At 34.3% G+C, this 25,914-nt stretch overlaps 1 protein-coding gene across 11 annotated transcripts in view; it reads left to right on the top strand.

The window, feature by feature from the left end:
- The window catches only part of Cask (peripheral plasma membrane protein CASK), a 224,007-nt gene that overhangs the window by 8,837 nt on the left and 189,256 nt on the right, over nucleotides 1-25,914 (top strand). For 7 of the 11 annotated variants that reach the window (XM_076382309.1, XM_076382304.1, XM_076382307.1 and 4 more), the window contains exons 2-6: nucleotides 2,931-3,043; nucleotides 5,913-6,018; nucleotides 9,745-9,822; nucleotides 11,911-12,086; nucleotides 21,479-21,565. In XM_076382309.1, coding sequence (XP_076238424.1) covers nucleotides 2,931-3,043; nucleotides 5,913-6,018; nucleotides 9,745-9,822; nucleotides 11,911-12,086; nucleotides 21,479-21,565 — 560 coding nt within the window. Of the gene's footprint in view, nucleotides 1-2,930; nucleotides 3,044-5,912; nucleotides 6,019-9,744; nucleotides 9,823-11,910; nucleotides 12,087-19,510; nucleotides 19,583-21,478; nucleotides 21,566-25,914 lie in introns of all 11 variants that reach the window. The other 4 variants (XM_076382305.1, XM_076382301.1, XM_076382300.1 and 1 more) reach the window with 2 other exon arrangements.

Here is a 25,914-nt window from a genome sequence, read left to right as displayed (position 1 = left end):
TTGCCGTATTTTAAATTTGTTGTAAAAAAGTTCCTATATTTTTTAATTTTACATGGACAAGTTAAATCTTTTTCTTAGTATTTATTCGCTACACTCTCGTGAATTATTTTCAACGATGAGTTTATGGGATCCAAGAACCACTCCTTTACATTTTATTAAAAAAGATGATATTATCTCCGAAAAGGAAAGTAAAAAATGTTTTGTAATCCTGGTATTTTAAAATAAATTTTATATTTTTCAGTCCTTTTTTAATGACAGAAATCTGTGGCAGTCTGTATTAAAGAAGTGAAAAAATCACGGATAGGGAATGTGTTAAATTGCGGATAAAGATTTTCACTAGAATGAAATTAAATCTTTAATTAAGTTTAGAGACAGCTGAGTGTAGTTTTTCGTTTAGTCTAAAGTTCGAACATTGAAAGTCAAAATGTGCAAGTCCACTTTGACGTTGAATGCTTCAGGTTACTGTTCGTGAAATATGGGTCGAAATAGTTGTCTATATTTATATAAAGAAACAGCAGTCCATTACGAATGGAGGTCGTCACTGAGTAGTTAAGCTTCAGTTATTAAACTTTTGCGGTCCTATGTCGAGGCGAACTCGACCTTACATTTCGTTTCATTTGAACCTATATCGAGTTTAGCCTCATATTGGATTCTGTAACAGTTGCTACGTGTACCAATGACGCCAGATATCTATGTTGCAATTTTATGTACGTTCCTGTATACCTCTTATTTCTGTTATCGAATACAATTTCAACCAAAACAAATTGAATCTCTTACATCTCTTGAAGATCAGCTGTATATTAGGTCACCCCAATGTCATTGAAGATTATTACATTTCTAAAAGAATTAATCTTTACTATTATTCACCGATATCTAGAATATTACTTTTTATACGAATTTTACATCTTTAAACAATTTTTTACCCCTTTTTTAAATTTTCTACTTTTTCCAGCCAAAATCTGAAAAGAAAAAAAGATATTATTTGTAAGATGACCTAATATTTCTATAGGTACCTACGAATAAAAATAAAAAATAGGTATTTAGTGATGCCCATTCAAGAATAAGTTTTGACAAAAAGAAAGTGGGACTCGTTGCATTGAAAAAGGATTATAGTATTCAATTTCGATTGACAGAATGTTGTACGTTAATTGATCTAAGGAAGGGGATGTCGATAATTTCTTGTAAAAAGTAGGTCATATCGGAGAGTAAGCTGTTTTACAGTCTCTGAGGTTATATGTAGATTGTCCCGTGGAAAAGCTTTTAATGAAGAACTGAAGGCATCGTCTGCCATAATTCATTCAGTGTCAGAAGAAGGGAACGATAAAATAGTTAAAGCTTTGAACTCTGCCAAGACTATATATGTATATGAGCTCTTAAGGTGGCTTCGTGACCTTGTTACGTCTCTATATATTTGTTGCAAATCCTAAAATTCAAGGTATTCCTTCAGAGAAAAAATGGAATATTTATATTATTTAATTGAAATTATTGGTAATTGAAGTGCTGGTATAAAACTCTGTGTATTAATTTATCGAAAATACATAGCGAAATTATTGAATTTTTTAATAACTAGCTCATATGAATCCAAGTTAATTAATCGAGAGGAAACCGTATAAAAGGAATGGATCCAGATTATAGTTTTCGAAAATGTTTAATTATTAATAACAACGAAAACAAAGAATGGCGTTACATTGCACTTTAGTCTAAAAATTAATAAAATACACTGTTTATTTATTTCTGTCTTGTCGAGGTCGACAATGAATGGAAGACAAAAAAATAATGTTGAGACACTATAACAGCGTCTCCAATTTGGGATGATTATGAAAACGAACTTTGAGGTTAATGTAACCTCATACACGCAGGCTAAACAATAATATAAAATAAAGACTTTTTTATACTCTGTTTCTTCGATATATGCTCATTGCTCGTTGATGAGTTTATAGTGTGGGATACTTTTTCGAGGTCAACTAATAGTCATAGTAATCCACTGTTATGGAAACCCACGACTCTACCTAATTTCAAATTATAACGAATGCAACAACGAAGCTATAACGAGGAAATATCGTAATGTGGTGTAAACCTAGTATTAACTTTTCATACAACTTTCGATATGGCATATTAGGGAGTGTTATAATATCCTAATTGTATTTTAGTGGGGAAAGGTGACCCTTACAATTAGGTACAGTAATACAGTAACTTTTCGTTATATGTTCTCCAGATTTTATTTGATACATGTTCATCACTATCCTCACTTCTTTGTTTCTAATCGACAACTCATCATATTGGCTTTACCTGACACAAACGATCGACTTGAATTCGAGGAAGGAGCTAACTACCTGCTCTGTATACGATATCTGTTCCTGATTAGATCTAGGCGATGAACATATAACGAGAATTTACTGTAGTCTCTTGGAGATGCGGTCTTTGTGAAAATAGGGTGATGTATATTATATCTAAACGAGAAGAGAATAAGTTTTGACCTAATCCATGTCTAATCCTGGTCTAACTCGATAAGATTTAATAAGATTCTAGACATCTATTAAATAAAGATGAGTCTACAACGAGACAAAAAAGATTGACTAAAAAACCCATACGATATATCATAGGGCCAACACTCCATATCGAGTCTATAGCGAGAATAATCCTAAAAAGCACATATACAATTCAATTCACCCTCAAGAATTGACTCCTTCATCACAAAGACCTCTCCCCCAATACGCCTCTCTTGTGTACCCTCGCAAATTCGACAAACAATGTTTGTATGATCAACATTCGACGAATTGCTGAAGCTGTTATCGGGATTAATAGAGCTCACTTGCTGGCTTCGAGCTAAGCCAGTCGTGTTTATGGATGCATAATGAAGCATGTACAATCCTAACGGAACTACGGTCGTGATTGTTATCACTGTGTCTCTTTCTTTTCGCCTGTTCCAGGGGACCATTCAGCGTTGTTCGGAAATGCATTCACCGTCAGACGGGGCAGACTTTCGCCGTAAAAATCGTCGACGTGGCAAAGTTCACCTCCAGCCCTGGTCTAAGCACGAACGGTGAGTCCTTAGGGAGCACAGAATGTGCACGCGCATCCTCGGCGTTCCGCCATTAATTTCCGTTGCCGGTTCGAAACATAACCTATTCCCAACGGCTACCTCACTGTTTGCCTATTCTCTTTTGCACTGTTGCCACATGCATACTTACGCGGTTTCGAGCTACGGATTCGTGCCGACCATTGTACAATTCAATCGGAATTGGTTTTGTTGTCGCGGACGTATGCCTCGTACCCTAATGTGGGACACGTACGAGGGATTCCAGGAATGAACTGTAAATCCTGGAATCGGTATCGAGGAGTTTTGCCCAGGGGATTAGCGGAATAGAGGGTGTTGGTAGCTCGATGGAAGAGAGAAGATTAGAAGCGAATAATTGGGACGGATATATGGATCGGAAATAACGGTTCCAATTAATTGAAATTATTTTCTGTTACAATTTTATGAATATAGTGAGGATTGTTTTGTTGCGTGTGAAGGGATTTCTGGATTTATTGGGTTCATGTGTATGAAAAGTGAAAAGTATTTTTAGCTGAATGAGGTTTTATAATACTTTACTAAATGTTTTTCGTACTCTCGGTTGGAAATATTAAAAACTGGATTTGGAGGAAAGAGAAGTGTCCTTTTTCTGTAATGTTTATAAAGAGTGTTCTTGTGAGTTTTAAAATTATAAAATTCTGAATTTTGTCGACTGATGTTTTGAGAACTTTAATTTTGATTTATTTTTGTACTTCAGGTTTTCGTGAATTTATGGAAGTGTTGTGGAGTTTTTCTTCATCTCAATAATTCATAGTGCAAAATATGTTATGTATTTTTATATTTCATATTTATTACTGAATTAAGAATAGGAAAAATGTGATTGTAACTTGAAATGAAAAGAAATAAGGGGAAACGGATGATATATAATTAGAAAATTCGGAGTATAATGTCTAACTTTAAAAATAACGAATAAAATTTCGAATAATCTTTTCACTAGAAATAAAAATAAAAAGCAAAGATCTGAAATTTTAGTCATATAACTAAACTTTGTAGGTAATACAGTTTATAGTATTGTAATAGTTACCTATAATTTATTATACATGTATTATTATAATGCAGCCTATAGTACATTATATTAAAATACTTTTCAATTGGAAAATTATAAAAAATAAAAGCTTTTAATACCGTTCAAAATTTAATAAAAAATTCATTCAAGAATTCATTCTGTATTCCACTTTTATTCATTCATTTTTAGCAAAGTGCATTCTATATTTTTATGAGATATGAAGGGTCTCTTCATAATGTAATATAAAATTTAATAAGATATACAAGGGTGGATTAGTATGTTCGTAAAATGGAGTAGCAATATAATATAATTTTTTTTAACTTCAACATACTTGTTACGTTTTATAATAACTTCGTTTTTGTTGTCAAAAAATAATTCATGAAATATTAACTCATTCTCATATCTTCGATAAATTGTTCGCGACAGACTTAATGAAATTCTTTAGCCATATACCTATTGTTCTTTATTTATACGTCATTTGCATATAATGAAAAGAATAGTAACTGGTGTTAGTGTGTATTTTTTCCATGTCTATAAATATAAATAGCTACTCTTTTTACATACGTGGGTGTCTAAGAGAAGCAAATTTCTAATAATAGGGCAAGAAGAAAATGCATTATTAAAAGGGTTAGTAATATCATGAAAATATGTTGCAGAACATAGTTTTGAAATGCACTTGGAAGTCAGAAAACCGATGTAAATTAATTTCACAAAAAATTATTTCCAAAGAACTTATATAACATACATTTTCATCTATTTTTAATTCATCTTTTACTAATATCATTTTGGAGATTACACGATTCTTTCCCTTGCTTTTGTGAATCTCGTTTCCTGCATAATTCATAATTCATTAAACCATTACGCATATTATCTTCTATGCTTTTCCTTTTGTAAGAAGCATTCCATCCATTAAAATAAGGATAACTTGTTTCGTATTCTCAAGCATTTTAGCAGGTGTAAGCGAAAAGACATTATTATTTATTATATGCACATTTGCATAGAATCTATTATTAACAAATCATCATTTTACTTTTTCAAAATCTCATGCAAATTGTTTCAATGGATTCACTTTCAAGTTTAAGTTCTCTATTAAATTTAAATTTTCTACTATTTTTATTACTACTATCAAAACTTACAGTTATTATTGTCGTTATTGTCAGCTTATTCGCTATTTTTTAGTGAAAGCAGAGTTAAGTTGTTTTCATTCAAGCAAACACTTTCACTAAATAATAGCATGGTAGTGTAGGGGGCGAGTGGTGACAGGGAAAAATCCAATTATAGTAATGAATGCACAAATTCAAACCCGAAGATATTTCACCCGTTCCATGGCATAACGATGTTTCAAATTTTCGATGGAGTTTCGCAAAGCAAGGACAAAACTCTGCGATACTCGATTATAAAATATTTTACACTTTAAAACTTTTGTCGGCTTTCCTTTCGTTTTTATTTCGAATACATGTAGGTAAATACGGATAGTGGTTTCTGATTTTATTTATTTTACATTATTTTCACGATTCCTTTAGTCGATGTTTTAATTCAATCTATACTACGATGGAACTTCAAATTTTTCGTGACACTCTAAAACAATAAGTAAAAAATTAACATTCAGTTAGGATTAAATAGGAGCTACATACACTCAATTCTTTATTATATTGACTTGTTTTCCTTTTTTCGAGATTATTTGTGTTTAAAAAAATTACTCGATATCGGTTTCAATTTGGATAAATATCGTGATAAAATTAAGTTAAACTAAAAATAATTTTATACAAATTGTATAAAAAATATGCTTTATATATACAGAAATGAAGTTTAGTGATACGATTGTTGCAGATCTAAAGCGCGAGGCCACGATATGCCACATGCTGAAACATCCCCACATCGTAGAGCTCCTCGAAACTTACAGTTCAGAGGGCATGCTATACATGGTGTTCGAATAGTGAGTATTGCATTAATTTTTCACCAGTTGCAATTTGGTATACTTGTCGTGTTCAATTTTTGAGCATCAATATTAAGAGACAGTAAAGTGGTTAAAATAAAACCTCGAAAATTTTTGTTGTCAAACTTAAACCTGTAATTAGTGCAATGTAAATTCACTTCTGAACAAGCTTAATATTTGTGAATTTAGAAAATTTACAGACGCTCGAATTGCAGGGTCCATTTAACTCATAGAGCTTCTTGATATCTTGATTTCGTATTCGCTTTAATTTTCATATGGATCTTTAGAAGGCTTTTAAAGAACCTTTTTCTATGCAGAGAGATTGCATATTTATTACATGCATTCTATAAAAACTATTAATTCTTAATCAAAATAAATGTTTGAGCTAAAATATTTGTTGTACATCTTCTTTGAATTTGTTTAATACTACACAGTTTTACTTAGTTTTAAATTTGTAATTTGTAGCTTACGAGAATAGTAAAACATGAGTACCAAAAATGCGTGCAAGTAATTTATAAGAATAGAGGAAAATATTGAAATATAAGTTAAAGGATTAACTGAGCTTAACACTGAACTGTAGAATACATCAAATTTAGAAGTTAGAATTTGTAAGATTTATAGGTTAGAATAGGTAGACTACACAAAGATTTCACTATTTGTGTAGTTATTGATATTAATCTACAAAAATATCTAAATCACATGTGAAGAATTCATATTTCTTTTATACCTTTTTTACTATTCCAATTTTTATTGGATTTTATTTTTAGTGGCATTAGTAATTTTTATAAAAAACTAGGTAAAATTGGTCGTCTTTGTACATTTCACTTCAAAAATGCTGCTATCCATATTTCACATCATAATTTAACAGGATCATAATTTATTCACTACTGTCACTGGTAAGATTTGAATGTTACAATATGTGTATACTCGTTGTAAGCTCGTGACTACCAAAATCCTCTCTTATTAAAGAACTATTACAATGGCGCTGAGTTTATAACGAGCAATTCCTGTTCCAAAATTTAGTATTCCCATAGGTGTTTCCAAATTGAAACGAAATATGTTTTTCACTTACATTTTTCATTCATTTCATTTACAGAAAGCATTTTTCTTCTCTAAGTAAGACTGTCACTAACACATTACTTATTATTTTTTTAATTAACAGACGAAGCTTCGTATCCAAAAAATTTACTCCACATTTTTCCTTCATTTTTCATCACTGATTCTGAGACACCCTCTATAATTTTTCTCTCGTCAAAAAGAAGCACATTCCTATGTCATCAGTTGTTATAATTGGATGTCTGGTGTCTGTGAAGTAATCTGCGGCAAAGCGTGAATCAGTCGCAGCACATTTTTAACAGACATGAATCGAAAAGCGAGCAGTGCTCTTAAATGATTACATTCGGCGCAGGAATGTCATGAATATATTTAGATTCTAAAAATAGTCATATCCAGGCATCAAATCCTAAATCGAACTCACATTCTTAGTTTCTCATTGTTCCCAAATATACGAGCATTCTCAGCAAAGATAATTGCACGATTCGAATTTTACGGCTGGCGAATACAACCAGTCGATGAATTGAAATTTCACGTCACTATGAATCGACCTAATTAGCATTGAATCCATTACAAATACTCTATAGAACGCCCGAAGCGGCGAATCCTGTCACGATTGTTGACGTAATCAGCCCTGGCTGGCGCCGCGGTTTATTACTCCGTCATCGATGTGGTTCACTGATTTGTATCCTAGTTCTTTCTCGCGCGATCGAGGTATATGTATTTCGTGGTCAATTTAATACATAAATTACGCGAATGGAAGTTGTAATTACCCATATGAAACCAATTAGGAGAATGAACTTGCATTTTGTCGTTCGAAAAGTCATGCAAAGATTGAAGATAAAAATACGACGCTAGGTAAAAATGTTTATTATTAATAAAAGACGGTACAAGAAGCAGATTTTTAGTTATTTTATTAGAATTACATATCGCCATTATTATTTCTTGTTCAGATTTGAAACTCTGACGAGGTTGAATCGTAAACTTTTAACTGCAATTGAATCATATTGGCTATAACGCTTAATAAATTATACATTTCCAAGCAACCATCGTGAAATATGGGCATAAATCCGCAATAGTAACTCCATGGCACGCGCATGCGTGTACCCAGCGCAACGCATGCGCAGTACACTCTTACGATCAAGAATGCTCAATAATATCGATCATTTATTGATCTGAATACTTCTTACATCTTGCAACAAAGTTCTTGCTCTTAATTGACTGTCTTCTATTTTTATTTAAAACAAGGATATTATTGCCAAAGCATACAAATAGGCACATTTTTTTATTTTACTTCAGTCTGCGAAATTGAGTTTTATGTATCTTTTTACACGTAGCCATTTTTTTCGGAACTTAAACTTATTATTATGAATGATACTAACAAGATTTAATAATGGATGTTACTATGTGAAGAATGACAAAAAATAACTTTAGTCAAAATTAAAAATGCTACTGTCTATGACGCGATCAAGTCTCTAGCTAATATAGTATGTCACTCGAAGTGTCAGAGAGAAGGTTTAATTACATGCAAATTTATCTTTCAATATTTTTAACAAAATACCACTAAAGTCTCAGCAGAAGGTTTTCAAATTAATTTTGAACTTAACTTTCAAGCGGGAGCTGTCGATAGTATAATCAAAACAATGTGGTGAGATCCCTGTAATCTAATTATAATACTGTTTTAATGTACAGAAACTGAACAATATTTCCATTCATAAATTTTAATAATTATTATTTCTTCTGACCTTATTTTATAATCAGATGAAATTTAAATGAAATATTTGAAGGTAAATGAGGGCTTCATTATCACTCCCTCGCATCCGCGAGAATCAATAACAAGAAAAACGATTTCAATGAATCTCATTCCAGTTTTCGAATGTTTTTTATGGTTTTCTGGTTGGAAATCGTGTAGCATTGTTCTGATGGAACAATCGGTTCTCTGCATCTTTTGTTCCCTTTGTTTTCTTTATTTTGTTTGAATACTGCATTCAAATCAATATTGATGGTAACTTTTCCGAAAACAAAAAGTTTTGCTGTTGTTGATCCTAATAACTTCGAATAACATTATTATCTTGCTCTTTGGACCCCGAAGTGAAGTAGTGGAGTTAAGAACCACTCATCTTGATTCCGAATTTCAATAAACTTTTTATTCTATTTATCCTCTGTTTTTGGACACTTAATATTCGTTGATTTTACGACGACCCAATTCTTTTGTTATCAAGTGCTTTAAATTATTTTCCATAGTTTTTCAAGTCTAAAAAATACGTTTATTTACCATTTAATTCCTATCATCTATCATTTCACAGAGAAAATAGTTTTATTTCTGTGAGCAGGAATAAAATCATTTACATAATTGCAGGCAACATATTTTATTTGAGGTTAGAACAATTATGTATATTATGATCCAGTTGTTAAATAGAATAAACTGACAGTCGATTTAACTGCCCTGAAGAGGAAAATGTAACTGTCTAGTTCATATATGAAGCTCTTGGCGTTAAGATAAATCGCGACATTTTTATCATTGTGTGTCTCCCAAAACGTATTTTATCGTCCAGTTTATTCAAATACGTGCTCGATATGGATGTAAAAAAATGACTCATATATCCTTCCTCCCGAAATCGTGAAACGTCATGCCTTGCAGATCGTATGTTAATATCGTACTTCTGTTTTCAGTATGGATGGTTCTGATTTATGCTTCGAGGTCGTTCGGAGAGCAACTGCTGGCTTTGTGTACAGCGAGGCGGTTGCAAGGTGAGAAAATTTATACATTCTTCACACATTTTGCTTTAAACAAACCTAGTCAGTACTTGAAAGATAATTATACTCACAGAAATTTAAGGATTTCACGATAATAATCTGTTTTTGGTTAAAGTAATTTAATCCTTTTTAGTACATTTCAATATGATATGGACGTATCTGTAAATATCTATAAATATAGTAAAGTATTTCTTTTATTTTTTAATTTTTTTTAGAAATTGTTACGTTATTCCAACTCATGTGTTCAGATTTACCTATATTTGAATAAATATTTTCTCAAAATATTCATCATTGTCATTATATTATCAGAGAAGTATTAAATATTATCTATATATTCCATTATTACTGATATATTTTTCACCTGAATTTTTGTGACATTTTATTTATCATTTATACAAAATTCAGAACATTTATAGAGTAGTAGTAGTTAATTTGGTTGAAAATTGGGTTCTGATTTTTATCTATTTCTCACAGACAAGCAATATTTTGGTTCTAAAAACTCATCTCTGGAATGAAAAATTTATTTTTCCTTTATACGTAGTATTTTTATATTACTGAGCTTCCGTGTTTTGTTTACTATTCATCAATCTTTTTGTATGCCCGATCCTACTATGATGTTTTCGGGAGCAGGTGTCATCTGCTAGTAGAGATTTTAGTCTTCTGTTTACAAATCTATCCTCGTTGAATAGCAGTAAATTAGCTGGCCGCCATAACGGACAGTGCAGGCACACGTCAGATCCAAAATTGTCTATGTAATGCTCTGTTCTGTTCACGGTCGTTTGCCAGTTTATATCTCTACTCGTGGCTATCACCACGAGCATGAAAAGTTTCATCCTTTAGTACTTAGGTAAAAGTCACTATATTTTATGAACCATTAAAGCATCTTATGCTTATCTAGAACAACGTAGTGAAAATTTTACGATGTCCCACTTGTTTTTCTTTAAGTCTGTTTATGTAATGTTAGAGATAAAAGAGGCAAATTGAATTCAAACATAGAAAATTAGAAAATGGATAAAACAAGAATCGTGAAAATTTTGTACAATAACCTGTAATTTGGGTAAAGGAAACTTGGTTTTAATGTTGCCAGTAGTGTTCTTGGAAACTACAGCAGTAGAATAATTAAGACTATATTATGGTTGGCAAACATGCCTTACTTCTCTGCTCTCGTATTCCTATTTACTTTAATGTGAAAGTCTATTATACGAGGTTAATTGTATGCTGCACAATTACTAGCCAAACTCTGTGTTATTTAATACAATTGGGATTTTATTAAAATTTCATTCATTTTTTTAATTAAAGAAACGGGTGTACATATATATATTTGCTCTGTATAATTAATACTGGATTAAAACTAAAGAAAAATTACTGTAACAGAAAAAAGTCACTAGAAAAATTACTAGGAAGTTTCATGCGGCAAATGTGGATTTCCCCTCACGCGCGAACTTTTCTGCTGTTAAATGTATTTTTACATTTATTTTTCACAATTATTTTTACACTTTGTTCAAATACCTGAATTTAAACGTGTCTCCTCTAGCGTGTTTCTCCGTAACTATCAAAAGCTTCACGTCATCTTCCCTCTTTCCAGGATCCACTTATACGTATACTTACCTAAACTAGTTGTCTTTATTTTCAATTATGCTGCAAATCAGATTGCAGTGATTATTAAACGTGTTGCCTGTCTTCAATACAGTTATCCCATCCTTGTGTCTCCCCTAAACTCCTTACCCATATTTCCCTGATGGGGCGTGTCCCCTAGTTTGACGATCAGGGATTTACTTTTCATTTATAGTGACTTCCTAATCTCTGGGACTTCCATAACGAAGACATATTCCTCTCGTTAGAGATGGATTTACTTTAAATGTTGAAATATGTAATACAAGATGAAGAATACGAAAAGCATTGCCATTATTCTGTTTATAAAAGTTCCACCCGTGTCCTCATAGGAGCCTGAATAGTAGTGTGCATCAGTCGCAATAAAAGCAGAGGCATTCATCCAGCAGATCCAGAAGACAACGCCCGTTCATTTTTCAACACTGCCATCCTCTCTAGTGGCACAGTGTAACGTTACCTCTCGTTTTCCAGCCATTACATGCGACAGATCCTGGAGGCGTTGCGCTACTGCCACGAGAACGACATAATTCATCGTGATCTAAAGCCGCAATGCGCCCTCTTGGCGGGCAAGGAAAATTCTGCACCGGTGAAACTACGCGGTTTCAGCGTCGCCGTGCAGCTTCAGTCCTCCCAGGCGAACGGAGTCGGTACGTTCAATACTTTCATTCTTTTCTTCCTTTTCACTCGTTTCACATTTCCTGTATATGTACAGCTGTTCTAAGGAACACTTAAGGACTCTTTACTACGCAGTATTAAGGAGACGTACGGCGTTAGCTCTCTTCCATATTCATCTATTTTCCCTCATTGTCCCTCTAGACGAGCTAGTCGATCGAGATTTTTAATAAATCGGTCTAGCGATCCACTCAAGTACACTGCCACCTTCATTAGGGTAGTTTCCTTATTAGAAGTTTGCCTGAGTGAAGGTTAATATTGAATAGTATTACTGAAGTTTAGGGGACACTAGGTCAGGTCAAAGGTAAGTGTCTTCCTTAAGATCCTTGGGAGTTTCTAAAAGTCACTATTGCTGAATTCTTATCTGAATAATTCCTGAACATACCAGTAGTTTTGGGGTAGAAAAGGCGAAATGGCGAAGGAGAATTGAGATTCTGATAAAATCAAATGGGATCTTCCTGCTCGTACAGGCAGACCAAGGTATACCTCCCATGATAATACAAATAGGTAGCTAGTAACCTAACACATTAACTGCTGTACAGTTGTCTTTGCCCAATAGGTTATCTAACCAATTATAATCGTGTACTGTGTTCCTACCTACAACAAATCTGTAATAGTCAAAACCTTATGAGTCTGATATAACTCAAGCTCAACCTGCCTTGGTAGGTTTACACAATTCCAGATGTATGTATCATCAATCTAATCGACCCAATCTTAGGCGTTCCTAACCACATGTGGTCGGTTAGACCAGTGATACATTTGTGGATGTGTGGTCAGAGTCACATGAATTGAATGTACATCTCCTATGAACATGGTTACCAGCTATGTAGTCAATTGATCGCCTCGTGAAGAGCAAATTGAATTTCATTTAGCATTAACCTCCAGGTTGCCAGTTGTTGAAACAATTTCCCATTTTTAATTTGCCAGCTCATTAGGCTGACACTACTGAGGACACTTTACTTAGATGTGAAGCGTGAGATGCATAGTGCTTTGAGTAGCGGTAATCAAATAACTGAGGGAAAAGGTTGGGGTTACTCAATCGAACTGTTTCGAAACTGTTTACCTGTCACTTTATTAGCTTTAGATCGATGTGGAACGAAAGGTGCTGCTACCTTTGTCGAAGGTCGCGGAGGGAACCAGTAATCAAATGAGTTACGTATATAAACAGTCCTCTAGGGTAATTGAAAGGTTTCTTTTTACAGGTGCGTAAAGCGAAAATGACAATAAATTATCGACCCTTTTGTACTCTGTACAGATACACTCTGGGTAGAGAAACTTAAGGGAGGTTTCATCACTTGTTACGTCTTCTTGAAAAGAGCTAACGCCGTTCGAATTTAGGGCAGCGATCACTGTGAATTACCGTTATTCATAATACGACAGAAAAGTCTATTAATACTGAGATACTGTATACCTATATTTCTTGCAACTATCGAAGAGGCAGCATTCGTTACTTAAAATATCAAACTTCAAAATACTTCGCAGCTATCTAAATAGACATCAAAGCTTTGATTGGCAATATTTGTGAATCTAACCTGAAAACTGAAAATAGAAATATTGCCAACTCTAGAAACAGCTGGCTTCAAAATTTCCTGACAGAAAATTTGTCAAAGCCGAAATAATATCGTTGCATAATTCATGGCAGTGCCTTTGTAAGCCATCAACATCTCTTAACCGCTGACAAAAGCCATAGTACCTTCCCTGTTCCAAACGATAGATACGCTATGGAACCAACTAATTTCGTATAGAACGTTGAAAGGAACGCCGCGTTCCACTGTGTCGCAGAATTTATTATTTACGAGAGCGACCTTAACGAATGTCGTTGAGCTGCGCGACCTGCTTTCCGCAGACAGCGTTGTAGGAGCAGCTTTAAAAGATTCAGAGGCAAGGAGATGAGCTTACCCTATGAGTTAGGACATTCCCGCCGCCGGCAGAGTGACATATTTGTAGACAAAGCTAATTAACGTCTCTGAAAATGAGAAGCGCCACTTAATTTCCTGAAGAGCAGATTCTTTGGTAATGAATCGCCGTGAAAGACAAGAACTTCAACCCCATCGAGGGTCGCGGATCGTTGGAGCTCAGCTGCTGGAGATAAGCTTGGACGAATTGAAAACCGAATGCTGCCTCTTCGAGACTGCGACAATAATACACGTGTACAGGGTGATTCAATATTACGGGTCGAATGAGCAGAGAACGATGGGGGAAGGTGAAAGAAATATTCCTTGTTTAGTATAATATAGGTAACTCAATATTTAGGTTAGTGCTAGGTAACAAAGTTTCAAAACCATATGAATAATGTAGCGAAATTTGATACATTTTTGGAAAATGAATGTGCCTTATATTGTTGGTTATTATTAAAATTGGAATATGGAGATTGTATAATTTCCACTTTTTGAAACTGGTAGAATCCTCTAGAAGTCTGGTAGTGTCCATCTTTCGAGACAATTGGAGTATGACGCATTGTCTGTCTTAAGACACCTGAGGTCTGCAATTCGAATCCACTTATGGAAAAAGCTTCAGGAACTTATTTTCTGTGGTTCTATGTATTCTTTTTCATTACTTTGAAAGCAACAATCACAATAATGAATGATACATCATGTATACTTGTACATTCTACACGTTGTATTGTTTCACTTCAAAAATGGCTTTCTTACATTTTCTAAAAAATGAATAAACGAAGGACATAGAAATTTAAAGAATCCTATAAAATAACAAAAAATAATTAACATTAACCAGCTTAACAATAAATTTTAATTGTAAGAAAAGAACCGAAGTTCTACAGTAGTTCTCAACTAACCAATACATAGGTACTTTTGCTGCTTAAGATTAAAAAATGTATCTGAGGAACAAAATAAAACAAGGTTTATTATTAAAAACAAAATTTCTTCATTTTCTTCTATCTGCTCCGCCGATTGACCCTCAATTTTGAGTCACCCTGTACACATACATACATATATATATATATATCTATTCTTTTCTTTCTCACTACCGAAGCGACGTGTTTTTGAACCAACATTTGTCAAGAGTAGCTTCAAAGACACTCGGTTTTTTTGTATCGTCTCTTTGCTGAATGCCCTATTCTTCACTATTGGCTGGCTTGGTCGATGATTGGCAGTCGTATTCGAAATTTCTCGGTGTTCAATGTGCAGTATGCAACGGCTTTTATCGGTTCTTTTACCTATGGAAAGTTACTATTCGTTACTTTTCCTAATAGATTATCTTCGTTGGCCGTCCGTTCTTTATCGTACTTTTTTTTTATTGCTTCGATATCGCATGATCTCCACGGTAAGTAGAGTTCAATACCGACCCAGGGTCGCGTCTTTGGCCGTTCTTCAGTCTGTCGTCACTTTCAGGGTACAGTGGAACCCTAACTGCTCAGACTGATCACCAGGCGCGGGAAATTCAAATCGTGTTATCGTTTCGTTTAGGAGACTCTTTAGTTCCTTCTTTTCTAGACTCTCAGTTTGTTTACATTTATCTAAGGGGCAAATCTGTTGCTCTCCTTTCTTCGTATTTTTATTTAGTCCCACTTTTTTATCGTGGTGTACGTATCGTGTTCTGGGACTTTAGAATACTTTTATACAAATTTTGCGAATCTGATAGATTAGCACAAAAACGCGACAATATTTTTATTGTTAATTAGTTTGTTTTATTAGTGATATTACTGTTTTTGTTTAATTGTGTGTTTTAATTTGTTGCATGTCTTTTACATTATTTTGATACTATTTACTCAGTAGTTACAAAATCTTATGTAGAGTGAAACGTAATTTATAGTGTGTTTTAAGATTATTGAAAAGTAAATATAGAATTCAGAAAACTTTAAATTTAATTTAGTTAATTTATAATATGTATTGAATAAGAGATTTTTGAAAAGTTGCATTCCAATTTTTATTTATATGAACTGTTATATTATTGTTATATAATTCAATGTAGTAGACGTAATAATTTCATGTTCTACTAACTTAGTAATGTATTTAATTAATTTGTACCAATATTTTTCTCTGCAAATAATTCCAGAAAAAAGTTGACAATTTTTATCGTCCTGAATGAATAAAGACACTAAATTTCTTTAACTGCATATTCATTTTTAATTCAATAAATTGAATTTATGTTAAAGAGTATTATCTTTAAATGCTATTAACAATCCTCTAATTTGAAGTTTCATAACTATTTCAGAATTCACTTATTTATCAAACTAAAAATATCATTTCCCTTTCTCAATGTATTCTAGAGCAAAAAATCGCCAATTACGTTTCACTCCGAACCGAACCTAACCTTAAAATCAGCTTTCAAACTCTGTTCGCTTTCAAACTTCTCGAACAAATCATTTCTATTTCAGCAATCGAACGTTTAAGTGTTCAAAAATACTTATATCAAGTTAGAGTTCAACTGTACCGAGTCCACTCTTTTCCCTCGGACAGATTTTCCACAACAAATACGTATCAACAAATTCCAGCGAGGCTACGAGCTCACAGAGCCACATTTTTTTCGCAATTCTTCGGTTGCCCTTTCTTCCCTGATAACCGCGTTGACGAAGTTTCACGCGACACTCGATCGTATCGCCGTTAAGAGCCGTTGATAAAATGCACTTTGTTGTATCAATTGATCTATCTCGCTCGGCGCTCGTGGGTAAATGGTCGGATCTCCATTCATGCAGTGTGTGGGTCGCATAAACTCGATAAATCATTCGGTTTCGATAGTCGCTGGGAGACTGTTTCGACGCGGCTCGGTGATACGGTTTGAAAACCGACGAAAACACGGAAACAGATAGCACGATATACTCTTCCTGCAAGATGTGGACGGTATTGATCCAGTTGTTTGCGAAGGAATGTTACACGCCAATCCAATTGAATGCGCCGGATCTTGTGGCGATCTGATTCGTACATTAAAGGAGGGATTAGATTTTAATCAAATGAGGGTTTGTTTATTTATTAAGTTAGCGGGCGTTTGATTCTGTTATACATACGCGGAATAACACGCGATACAAGTTTTTTGCTGATTCCTTAATTGTTTCACTGGCGTGGGATGCATGATTTGGTAAATATTTACATAACATTGTTTGAATGGAATTTCGTGATCAGTTTGTTGATAAATTCTTTTTTATGAAGTCGATTGATAAAAAAAACTGAACAACAAAGTCTGTTATTCAAGTAATAATTTGGTTTGACTATATAAGTGTTTAAATGTTTAGTTTGTTATGAATCAGTGCATCCTTGATTTTATAGAAACACGAGAATTTATGATACCCAAATGTATCAAAATACGGTGGGTTATTGAATATTCTGTTAATATCAATTCCGTAGTGGTTTAATGTTGTATCATTTATTTAATGTAAAATTAATATTGATAATTTAACTCGTGAAGGGCTATCATGTAATATGATACATATCGTTTTATTCTGCTCATTACTTCGAAATATTCAATATTAATTTTGGTTGAAAAAGACTTCCGTAATGAGTTTATAATTTGAATACTTTTTTCTGTATTATAATAATTTCCACAATTAATTTTCTTTTGAATATTTTTGAAAACAATATTCATTTACAGTTATTCCAAATGACTTAGATAATATAATTTATTAGTGACACTACACAGAGTTCTTAAGAAAATGATTAACACTTACACGGAGAATTCGTACTTTTTATAATTTTCTTTTTCCCTGTAATTAACTAAAATACCGATGGAACTAAATTTTCATTCGGTTATGTTATACGATCTATTATTGTATCTTATTTTTTTTTCTACAAACTCATTACTAATAATAAGTTACAAAGTAAATACAAAGTAAACAAGCTACTTTGATATGTGTCAACATTTTTTGAAGTGCCCTGTATAATATTAATTCAAATAAACTCATTTTATCTAAGCAAAATAATTGAATGTACACCCTCACTTAAAAGTGTTGCAACACTTGTTTAAGAAAAACGAATATCTGCAAAATCTTATTAAAACATTAATGAATTTCACTAAATATTTTATTTGCACAGCATTGGAATATATGTTCAATAAGTCATAAATTAAGTATAATTCTTGTTTATAGTATACTTTTTATCATGTATACATAATGTATATCTTTCTCGTTCTTTTATCACTGTTTTTATAATTATGAACATATTGGCTCTCATTTTTTGCATCGTTTCAGACACTATAGTGTTCCTTTGCTTGTCTAGAATTTCTTAGAATTTTTGAGATCTGTGTGAAGATACAATATTTATCAATTTCAAATATTTGAATAATTAAATTATCTACATCTATATAGCTAGATTCCATTAAATTTAAATTTGCAGTGAAGCAAAGTAGTTTAATGTTGATAATGCCTATTAAATTAAAATGAAAATTCTTTAAAAACAGTGTCTCAATACTTCTGACAATAAGCGTGGGTGTACATGTAGATCACACAAAGTCGATAAATTCTCAAATCACGAAACCTCCGAAACAAGTCCACAAGAATTCTCAGAACATTCATTATCAATTATCGAGGAAAATTCGAAGTGAACACTGACAAAGGAACTAAAGAAACCCTTTCGTGAAAGTTTTCCTCATGGTCCGAGCGAACGTTTCTTCGAAACAGTAAGACGTTAATTCAGCTGCAACCTGCGGGCGCCATTCAGCCTTTGCGAAGTTCGAAATTAATTCCGTATATCTAGCGAGAAGAACAGCGTAAATATCAAAGAGAAAGATATCTCCGAAAAGTAGAGCGCTGAACTTCATACCTTTCAGAAGTGCAGAGTCTTGAACTTGCGAATCTCTCTAAACTCCGCAGCAGATTTTAAAAACCGCAAAGGTACTCATTTCACCACTTTGGGGAGCTTCAAGTTTCAGAAAAGTAGAGGAAAATTAGAAATCTTTATATTTACTCCTGAAATGGTGCCCAATCAAAATATTTGTCATATCAGAGTTACTATTACTTGGTTAAACAATTTTTCCCTCTTACTTTATAATGGACAAAATTGGCATTTGGCATTTGGCATTATGGGAACTTCCCATATAGCACATCTTCTGACCTTTAAATATAATCCCAGTGTGCTAAGGGAGGAATAAATACTTCAATTTTCAAACTCTTTTAAACCAGAGAAAATCAGTTGTTTAATTAAACAGATTGTTATAACCTGATATCGATTCGGTTTACCAAAACAAAGAGAAGAACGGGAGCTCGATGAAGAGGAAAACAAGACCAAACTTTGTTAATTTCGTTTTCCCAGAAGTTTCGCGGTGCGCGTGTTATAAAAATAATTTGAGGACCAGAAGGAGAGATGGGTGGGAAATGAAATTCGTTGTTTTAGTAAAAAAAATTCGCTCGAAGCGTCCGAAAATTCTAACGTTTAATGAGAACGCGAGGAGAGAGCGTCCACCGGTAACATGCAAATTTTCATAACTCGAAATTTGGTTTGAATGAATACAGAGTGTTACACGACCGAGTATCGGCAGTGTCTGAGCCCAAAGGGGCAGCTCTACTTGAAGGCCGACAGCGAGGGTAAGCCTTACCTAACCTTTAATCATCACTTCCGCAGGAGCCTTGTATCATCATGCCATATATGTCATACACAGATTAAACCTACACACACACACACGTGCCCACTCGTATATTCGCATACACACCTGTCACGTACACATTATATTTATTATGCTACATCTTCAACCCGATCCGTGTGTTCCTCTCACGTTACTGTACCCTAGAAGCTGCCACTGCTTGCTTGCTTGCTTTTCCCGCGTTCAGATTTCAATTATGAAACGCTAACGAGCCGTTCGACATGCAAGCCAGAGATCCTCCACGGTATTACCTGGGCGTCTTATCAGAACCCTCGGACGCGAATTCCAAGTTGAATGAAACTCTCTTCGAGAACGAGACCAAGCTTCACTTGAAATTCCTTCCGGTACCATTTCACGCCCTCTTCGTTCTCTCGACGTGTTTTTGATATTAATCGTTGTACAGGTTGTTTCGTGGTGACCCATTAAAGAAATGGATGGAACAGATGGAACGAAGTTAAGGTTTTTCTGTAGGGAGGTTTTGCTTACGAGGAAATCTGTGACGGTGGCGGTAGTTTCATGTTTGTTGCTTTTTAAGGGCAAATATTTTCTCTGCGCTTCGGAATGGTGAGCGTTCGTGTGAGGGAGGTTTATAATATCCACGATTTTTTAGTTTTTGTGGTAACTTAATGAGGAGGAGTTTAGCTTTAATTAACCCAGTTTTAACCTCGGTAAATTACAGAAATGGAAATTTATGAGAAATTTTATTTTCTGGATGGGAGCTGAGATACTTTTAGTGGTAGTCTATTTTTGGTATACTCTGAGAATCAAAGTAGATTTACTGTGACATAACGTATAAAGGTTAACACATAACCTCATTTGATTGTGAAAGACTGTTTATACAGTCTGATACGTAACTTGACTTTTCTGTGTAAAAAAGGGATTTAAAATTGTAATATCACTTAACGTTCCTAAATTAAAATGCTGCTAGAAGTGTCTTCGTTATTTTGTGCTCTAAATTTATCTTCCAGAGCATTGACACGCAATTACAATGTCACCCTTCGTAATCTCGGTCCCGAAGGTCTTTTTATAGATCCCTAACATTCTTCTATGCAAAGCAAAGAAAATTCACCATTCGCAAACACCATTATTCCTTGACCAATGATCCAGCATAAAAATATTAGCTCGTAGCAAACAATCTGACATCAAAATCGATCCTCCTAAAAGCGAAGCCTCCAATTAAACTCACTGTTGTCACAAGAAATTGCTACCACCTGGTTCCATCTATCACGGAAACTTTACATTCAGTGTTCAATTTTTCTAATTAACTATAGACACCTATCCTAGTGGCATTAATGTACTAGATTCCCCATTGATGTATCATTTTTATCCTCATACATGGAGTAGTTGCATATTTCAGTGTTACAATAGCTAGCTACGGTCATCGAAGGAAGTAGGGAGTTAGAGAGTACCAGCACCCAGAAACAAAGTAGACCGAAAGTCCCTAGAGAAGCCCTCATTCAACGATTACTCAGTGACAGGGTAAAGAGGATAACGCCTCGAAACATGCTAAACCAAATGACAATAATAATGACAGCGTCCTTATCTCCGACGACAATACGTCCGAGTTTCAATAACTATGTCAACGGGGCAAACGTTCGATTGTTCAGTCAAGGGGCTCTCCTGGCAAAGAGTCGCAGGAAATCGGTCACCATGCCTCCCCCGAGTAATCCGGTTCTCTGACCCGTGCTAACTTGATTCTCTGATATAATGACACAAACACACAGGTCTGTCTTACTCTACGAATAACGGCGACGAGGATAAGGTTCTTGCCGTTGGCGATGGCAGACGCTGCACACTCTGATAACGATCCTTCTCCCATTTCTCTATGTTCTTTCGATAGGACTGACGTCCGCCAGCTGCAATTTCCCTTTCGAGGACCTGACCGACGCCGAGGATTCGCTAGTGAGCGACACGGAAGACAATATCGGTACTCGTATGCCTGCCCACCCGCATAACAAAAGAGAACCGGGGGTAGACACGAGAGGAAGCTCCTGGTCTATTCCTTCGAAACGTTATCGTTTGATTAGCCTACCACGCTCTGACACGTTGGCCCGATAGGGGTCACAAAGGAGGCCTGACCTCTGTCAGGACTCGCGCGTGGCACCCTTTCGCTTGCCTCTGAGGAATCGATCCGACGCGTTTTCGATGCTCATGATACGCACTTGTCGTTCTACCCCCGTGTCGTTCGATTATGTCAGCTTTAGATGAACACGTAGTGTCTGTAGACACTCTACTCGACCTACGTGCGGTAGTTTGTTCCTGTAAAGTCGTTGTGCAGGCTCGCGTAGTGACAGGTACACGTTGTGTCGTCGAGCTGATATCTCGAGAATGAGACGGAGAGGTCCGTTCTTTTCCCCCTGTGTTTTCTTTTTTTTTTTTTTTGTTTCCTACCCCTTCGTCGACGTATTTCGTTCTGTTGCGTGCGAATGAGTCAGATTTTTGCTTCATCATTGTAGGGTGCCTATGATTGAAGGGTTCATTACGATCTTTCTGATCTGATGAGTGAACAGTACCGCCAATGTACATATCGTGAGCATTTTATGAACTTCTTTTGACGAATGTGAGTGGTAAGCCTTGGCGAAAGAAGAAGTTAATGAACATGAATATTATGGGTGATAAGGTCGAATTTATTGTGTGTTTTGACCCTTTAGCTACAAACAGCGCTTGCGTACCCTCATTTGCGAAAGGCGGAAGGTGTTCTATAGGGGGTGATCGACAACAGGTGGGAGAACGTTTAAGGGCTGATTGTACGTGATAAAGTAAGGTAAAATTTAGGGGAGAAAAATTGCGATTGTAACTTTGTTCAGTGAGTTTTGAAAATTTGGGTCGAAAGCGTCATTACCTGGGCAACCTGCCAAGCAGAAGACTGCAGTTAGTGAAATAGTGTATGTATATGTAATATTGAAAATATAAATTTCGTCGTATAATCATTACTGCTGGAGAAACTAGAGTAAATGTACCTAACACTAGACATTAGTTACATATTTAAAAAATAAAACGTAGCAAAATGGCCAAACTGCAAAAGTTTAATTGTTTAAAGGTATAACTAATGTCTAGTATTGGATGCTGTCCAGTATTAGGTACGCATATCCTACGTATTTGAAATGGATTTTCATTTTTTCAACTGATACAGGGTATTTTTTAAATAATACTGCTCGAATATTATTTCGAGTACATACACAAGTACATAAATCTTGACATCTTGGTAATTTGGAATCTTGAGCTCCTGAGATCTTTAAATCCTGAAATCTAAAGTGTTTCAGATTTTTAGATCTTGAAATTAAAGGGTTTTTTAAAAGTCCTGAAATCCTAAAATTCTGGAACCCTGAAATCCTGAAATCTTGAGATCTTGAGATTCTGAAGCCTCGAGATCTTGAGACCTTGAAATCCTGAAATCTCGGAATCTTGAGACCTTGAAATCCTGAAATCTCGAGATTCTGAAACCTCGAAATCTTGAGACCTTGAAACCCTGAAACCTCGGAATCTTGAGACCTTGAAACCCTGAAATCTTGAGATCTTGAGATCTTTAGATTTTGGAGTCCTGAAATCTTGAGATCTTAAAATTTTCAGCTTTTCAGATAGCGAAATTTAAAGGTCTTCTAAAGTCCTGTTATCCTGAAATAGTAAAATACTAAAATTCTGAAATCTTGAAATTTTCTCCCTCGACATATTTTGAAATCTTCCACCAGTTATCGAACATCTCGTACAAACATCACCCTCTAAAATGCAGTTTCGGCCAGCAGTTAGCTTAATGAACCGTTTTTAGTTTTCTACTGTCGTTTACAGGAACCAACACAGACCACAAAAGCGCGCTGCGAGCGCTTTCCGCTTGAAGTCATAGCTAAAGGGTTAACCTAAAAAGTTACAGTCAGCACTATTTTTCCGAAAATTTCGATGACAGTGGTCCGTACCCTTTGTGCGTAACAAACCCTTCAAAGTTCCCCCTTTTGTTTGTTTGCGTTCAGAAGTTGCCCGAGTGTTGGGCTTGTTTGTGTCGTCATTGTTCGTAGCGATAGACTAGCCTGTCTCTGTGTGTCTGCCTTTCTATGTCTCTTTGTGTTTGTCTATAATTTATTACTGTCTGTGGCGAACTATCGTACACTACATTATCAATGCCATTAACAAAGTCTCGACAATAGTTTGTGCCAACGCGACGTTAGCATCAACAGACGTATGCATATAATTACAAGCTTGACGAAAGAGACTGTGGAAGACGTAGGACACGGTACCCACTGAGCTGAGTGAAGTATATCCAATTTGCAGGGTGGAAAGTTCATTCTCTTAGAGTTAGAGCAGATTTTATGGTGTAAGTAAATGTACGCCCACGCATTACCGCGATGAAACTTTAATAGCACTTGGTACTATTAATCAGAAGTTTATCGCGAGAATTTTAACTGCTAATAGGCAGTGGCAGGCAGGAAAAGAAAGATGGAGGCTCGTGGCGAACAGTGTCATCTTGTTGGATCTCCTTGCGGCTGCGTTTAATTCCTTGAAAGGGTATTCAGAACGATAAGTAGCAGATGAAAAATTGTGGCACAGCAAGGACTGCCAGTTAATTATGTTTTATACAGAGTGGTCAATACTTATTAGTGTGCTATTATGTCTCCAAATTGTGCTATTAGTGGAAGTATAAAAGGGGAATGTCTATAATTATAAACTTAAAATTAGATATTCAGAAATATTACTTTAATTATAGAGCGTTTCATAAATTGTGCATAAGAGCTGAATCGATTATTCATAATTTTAATTAATAGCAAAAATTTCATTGTGATAATAAGTGGACGTATTTAACAATTCTAGTAACACACATGTTTTCATACTTCAAATTTATTATAAATTAATATTGGCAGGAGAAAAGTCGAATTGGCTTTATTTAAAAATTATTCATAAAGATTAATACCACGTATGTATAGGTGGCTGACCAATGACCTCAGCTTATAAAAATATTTTAATATGCCAATAAATAAAAGTTTGTGGTTCAGTAATAAATCATGCGATTTCTTAATAAAAAATTGCTACAAAACTTCTATACTGTAATAATGAATAAATTGGAAATAAATTATAGTTGATAATTTAATTTACAATAAGTTTTAGGATTTTTGCATTTGAGTGGTGCAAAATGATCATAATTAATATTAATATCTTCTTGATATTTTTTATTTATTATATTAGTATAATACAAGTATTACACGTGTAAATTTTATCATTCGTAGAAATATCTTTGATACTTTTTTGAAAAACGAAGTAAAGTAGTCAAGTAAAGACTAGAGAAGAAATTGAAGAAGTAATCATACACATATGTAATTTAATTATAATATATAAGTAATCACGAAATTGAACAAGAAACGCTATTTTGCGATATTAATACCATGCATGTATGTGTTACACTTTGCATAATGCTTGAATGTGTTCTATGGTAAATATATGATCACAATTTCCTTCTACATTCATTTCTGAGAAATGAAATTCTGTGTCCTCGTTTTCAAAGCACCGAAATTTTCTGCACATCATAATGGATAATTTACACATTGCTCGATGCGATATCTCTAAATGTCTATGCTCTATGCATATATGGTAATTTTGCCCTATTTTTGTGCATTCTAAATAATTCTCAAAGGTGTAGATAGCTAATTTCAAATGCTATTTCGTGTGTCTCTATCCTTATTAGCAATGAAATTCGTTTCTTCCTACATTTTCGATTCCCTTTTACACAGAAACGTTCACTAATTTACGAAATAATCATAATTTCGATATTGTAATACATGAGTGGTTAAATAAAATAAATAATTGAATGTATGATGATTGAATTCCCGTTGTAAATACATTTTATAAACAAACACTATTTCTATTTTAAATGTTTATTATTGTATATGTTGTTCAATGTTCAATGTATTTTGTAATATAGATTATCAAAAGTTGATCTACCAAAAATATAATGTTATATGTAGAAAAATAATAAATATATAAAGCAGAGTTTACCTCCAGTTTTTACATAGTTTAAATATCTTTGAAATATATTTTCAAAACTTATCTACAATTAATGTAATTAGTCTTCGTAAAAATTGGAATAATTATCTCAAGTTTGATAAATTTATTTTCAACTAATTTTTTTAAAAAGGGACCTAACAATTTCAATTGTTTTGGCAGGAAAATTGTTTTGGCAAAGTTTCTACCATAATGATTTCTCAAATAGTAAAACATTTTGTTATTGGTAGACCACTTGAAGCAACATAAATATTGTATTCCACTCTGAAACATTATATTACATGCTGTTTG

Source organism: Calliopsis andreniformis, chromosome 7 (genome assembly GCF_051401765.1).
Source record: "Calliopsis andreniformis isolate RMS-2024a chromosome 7, iyCalAndr_principal, whole genome shotgun sequence".
Taxonomy (NCBI): Eukaryota; Metazoa; Arthropoda; class Insecta; order Hymenoptera; family Andrenidae; genus Calliopsis; species Calliopsis andreniformis.
This window is presented reverse-complemented; position numbering and strand designations above follow the sequence as displayed.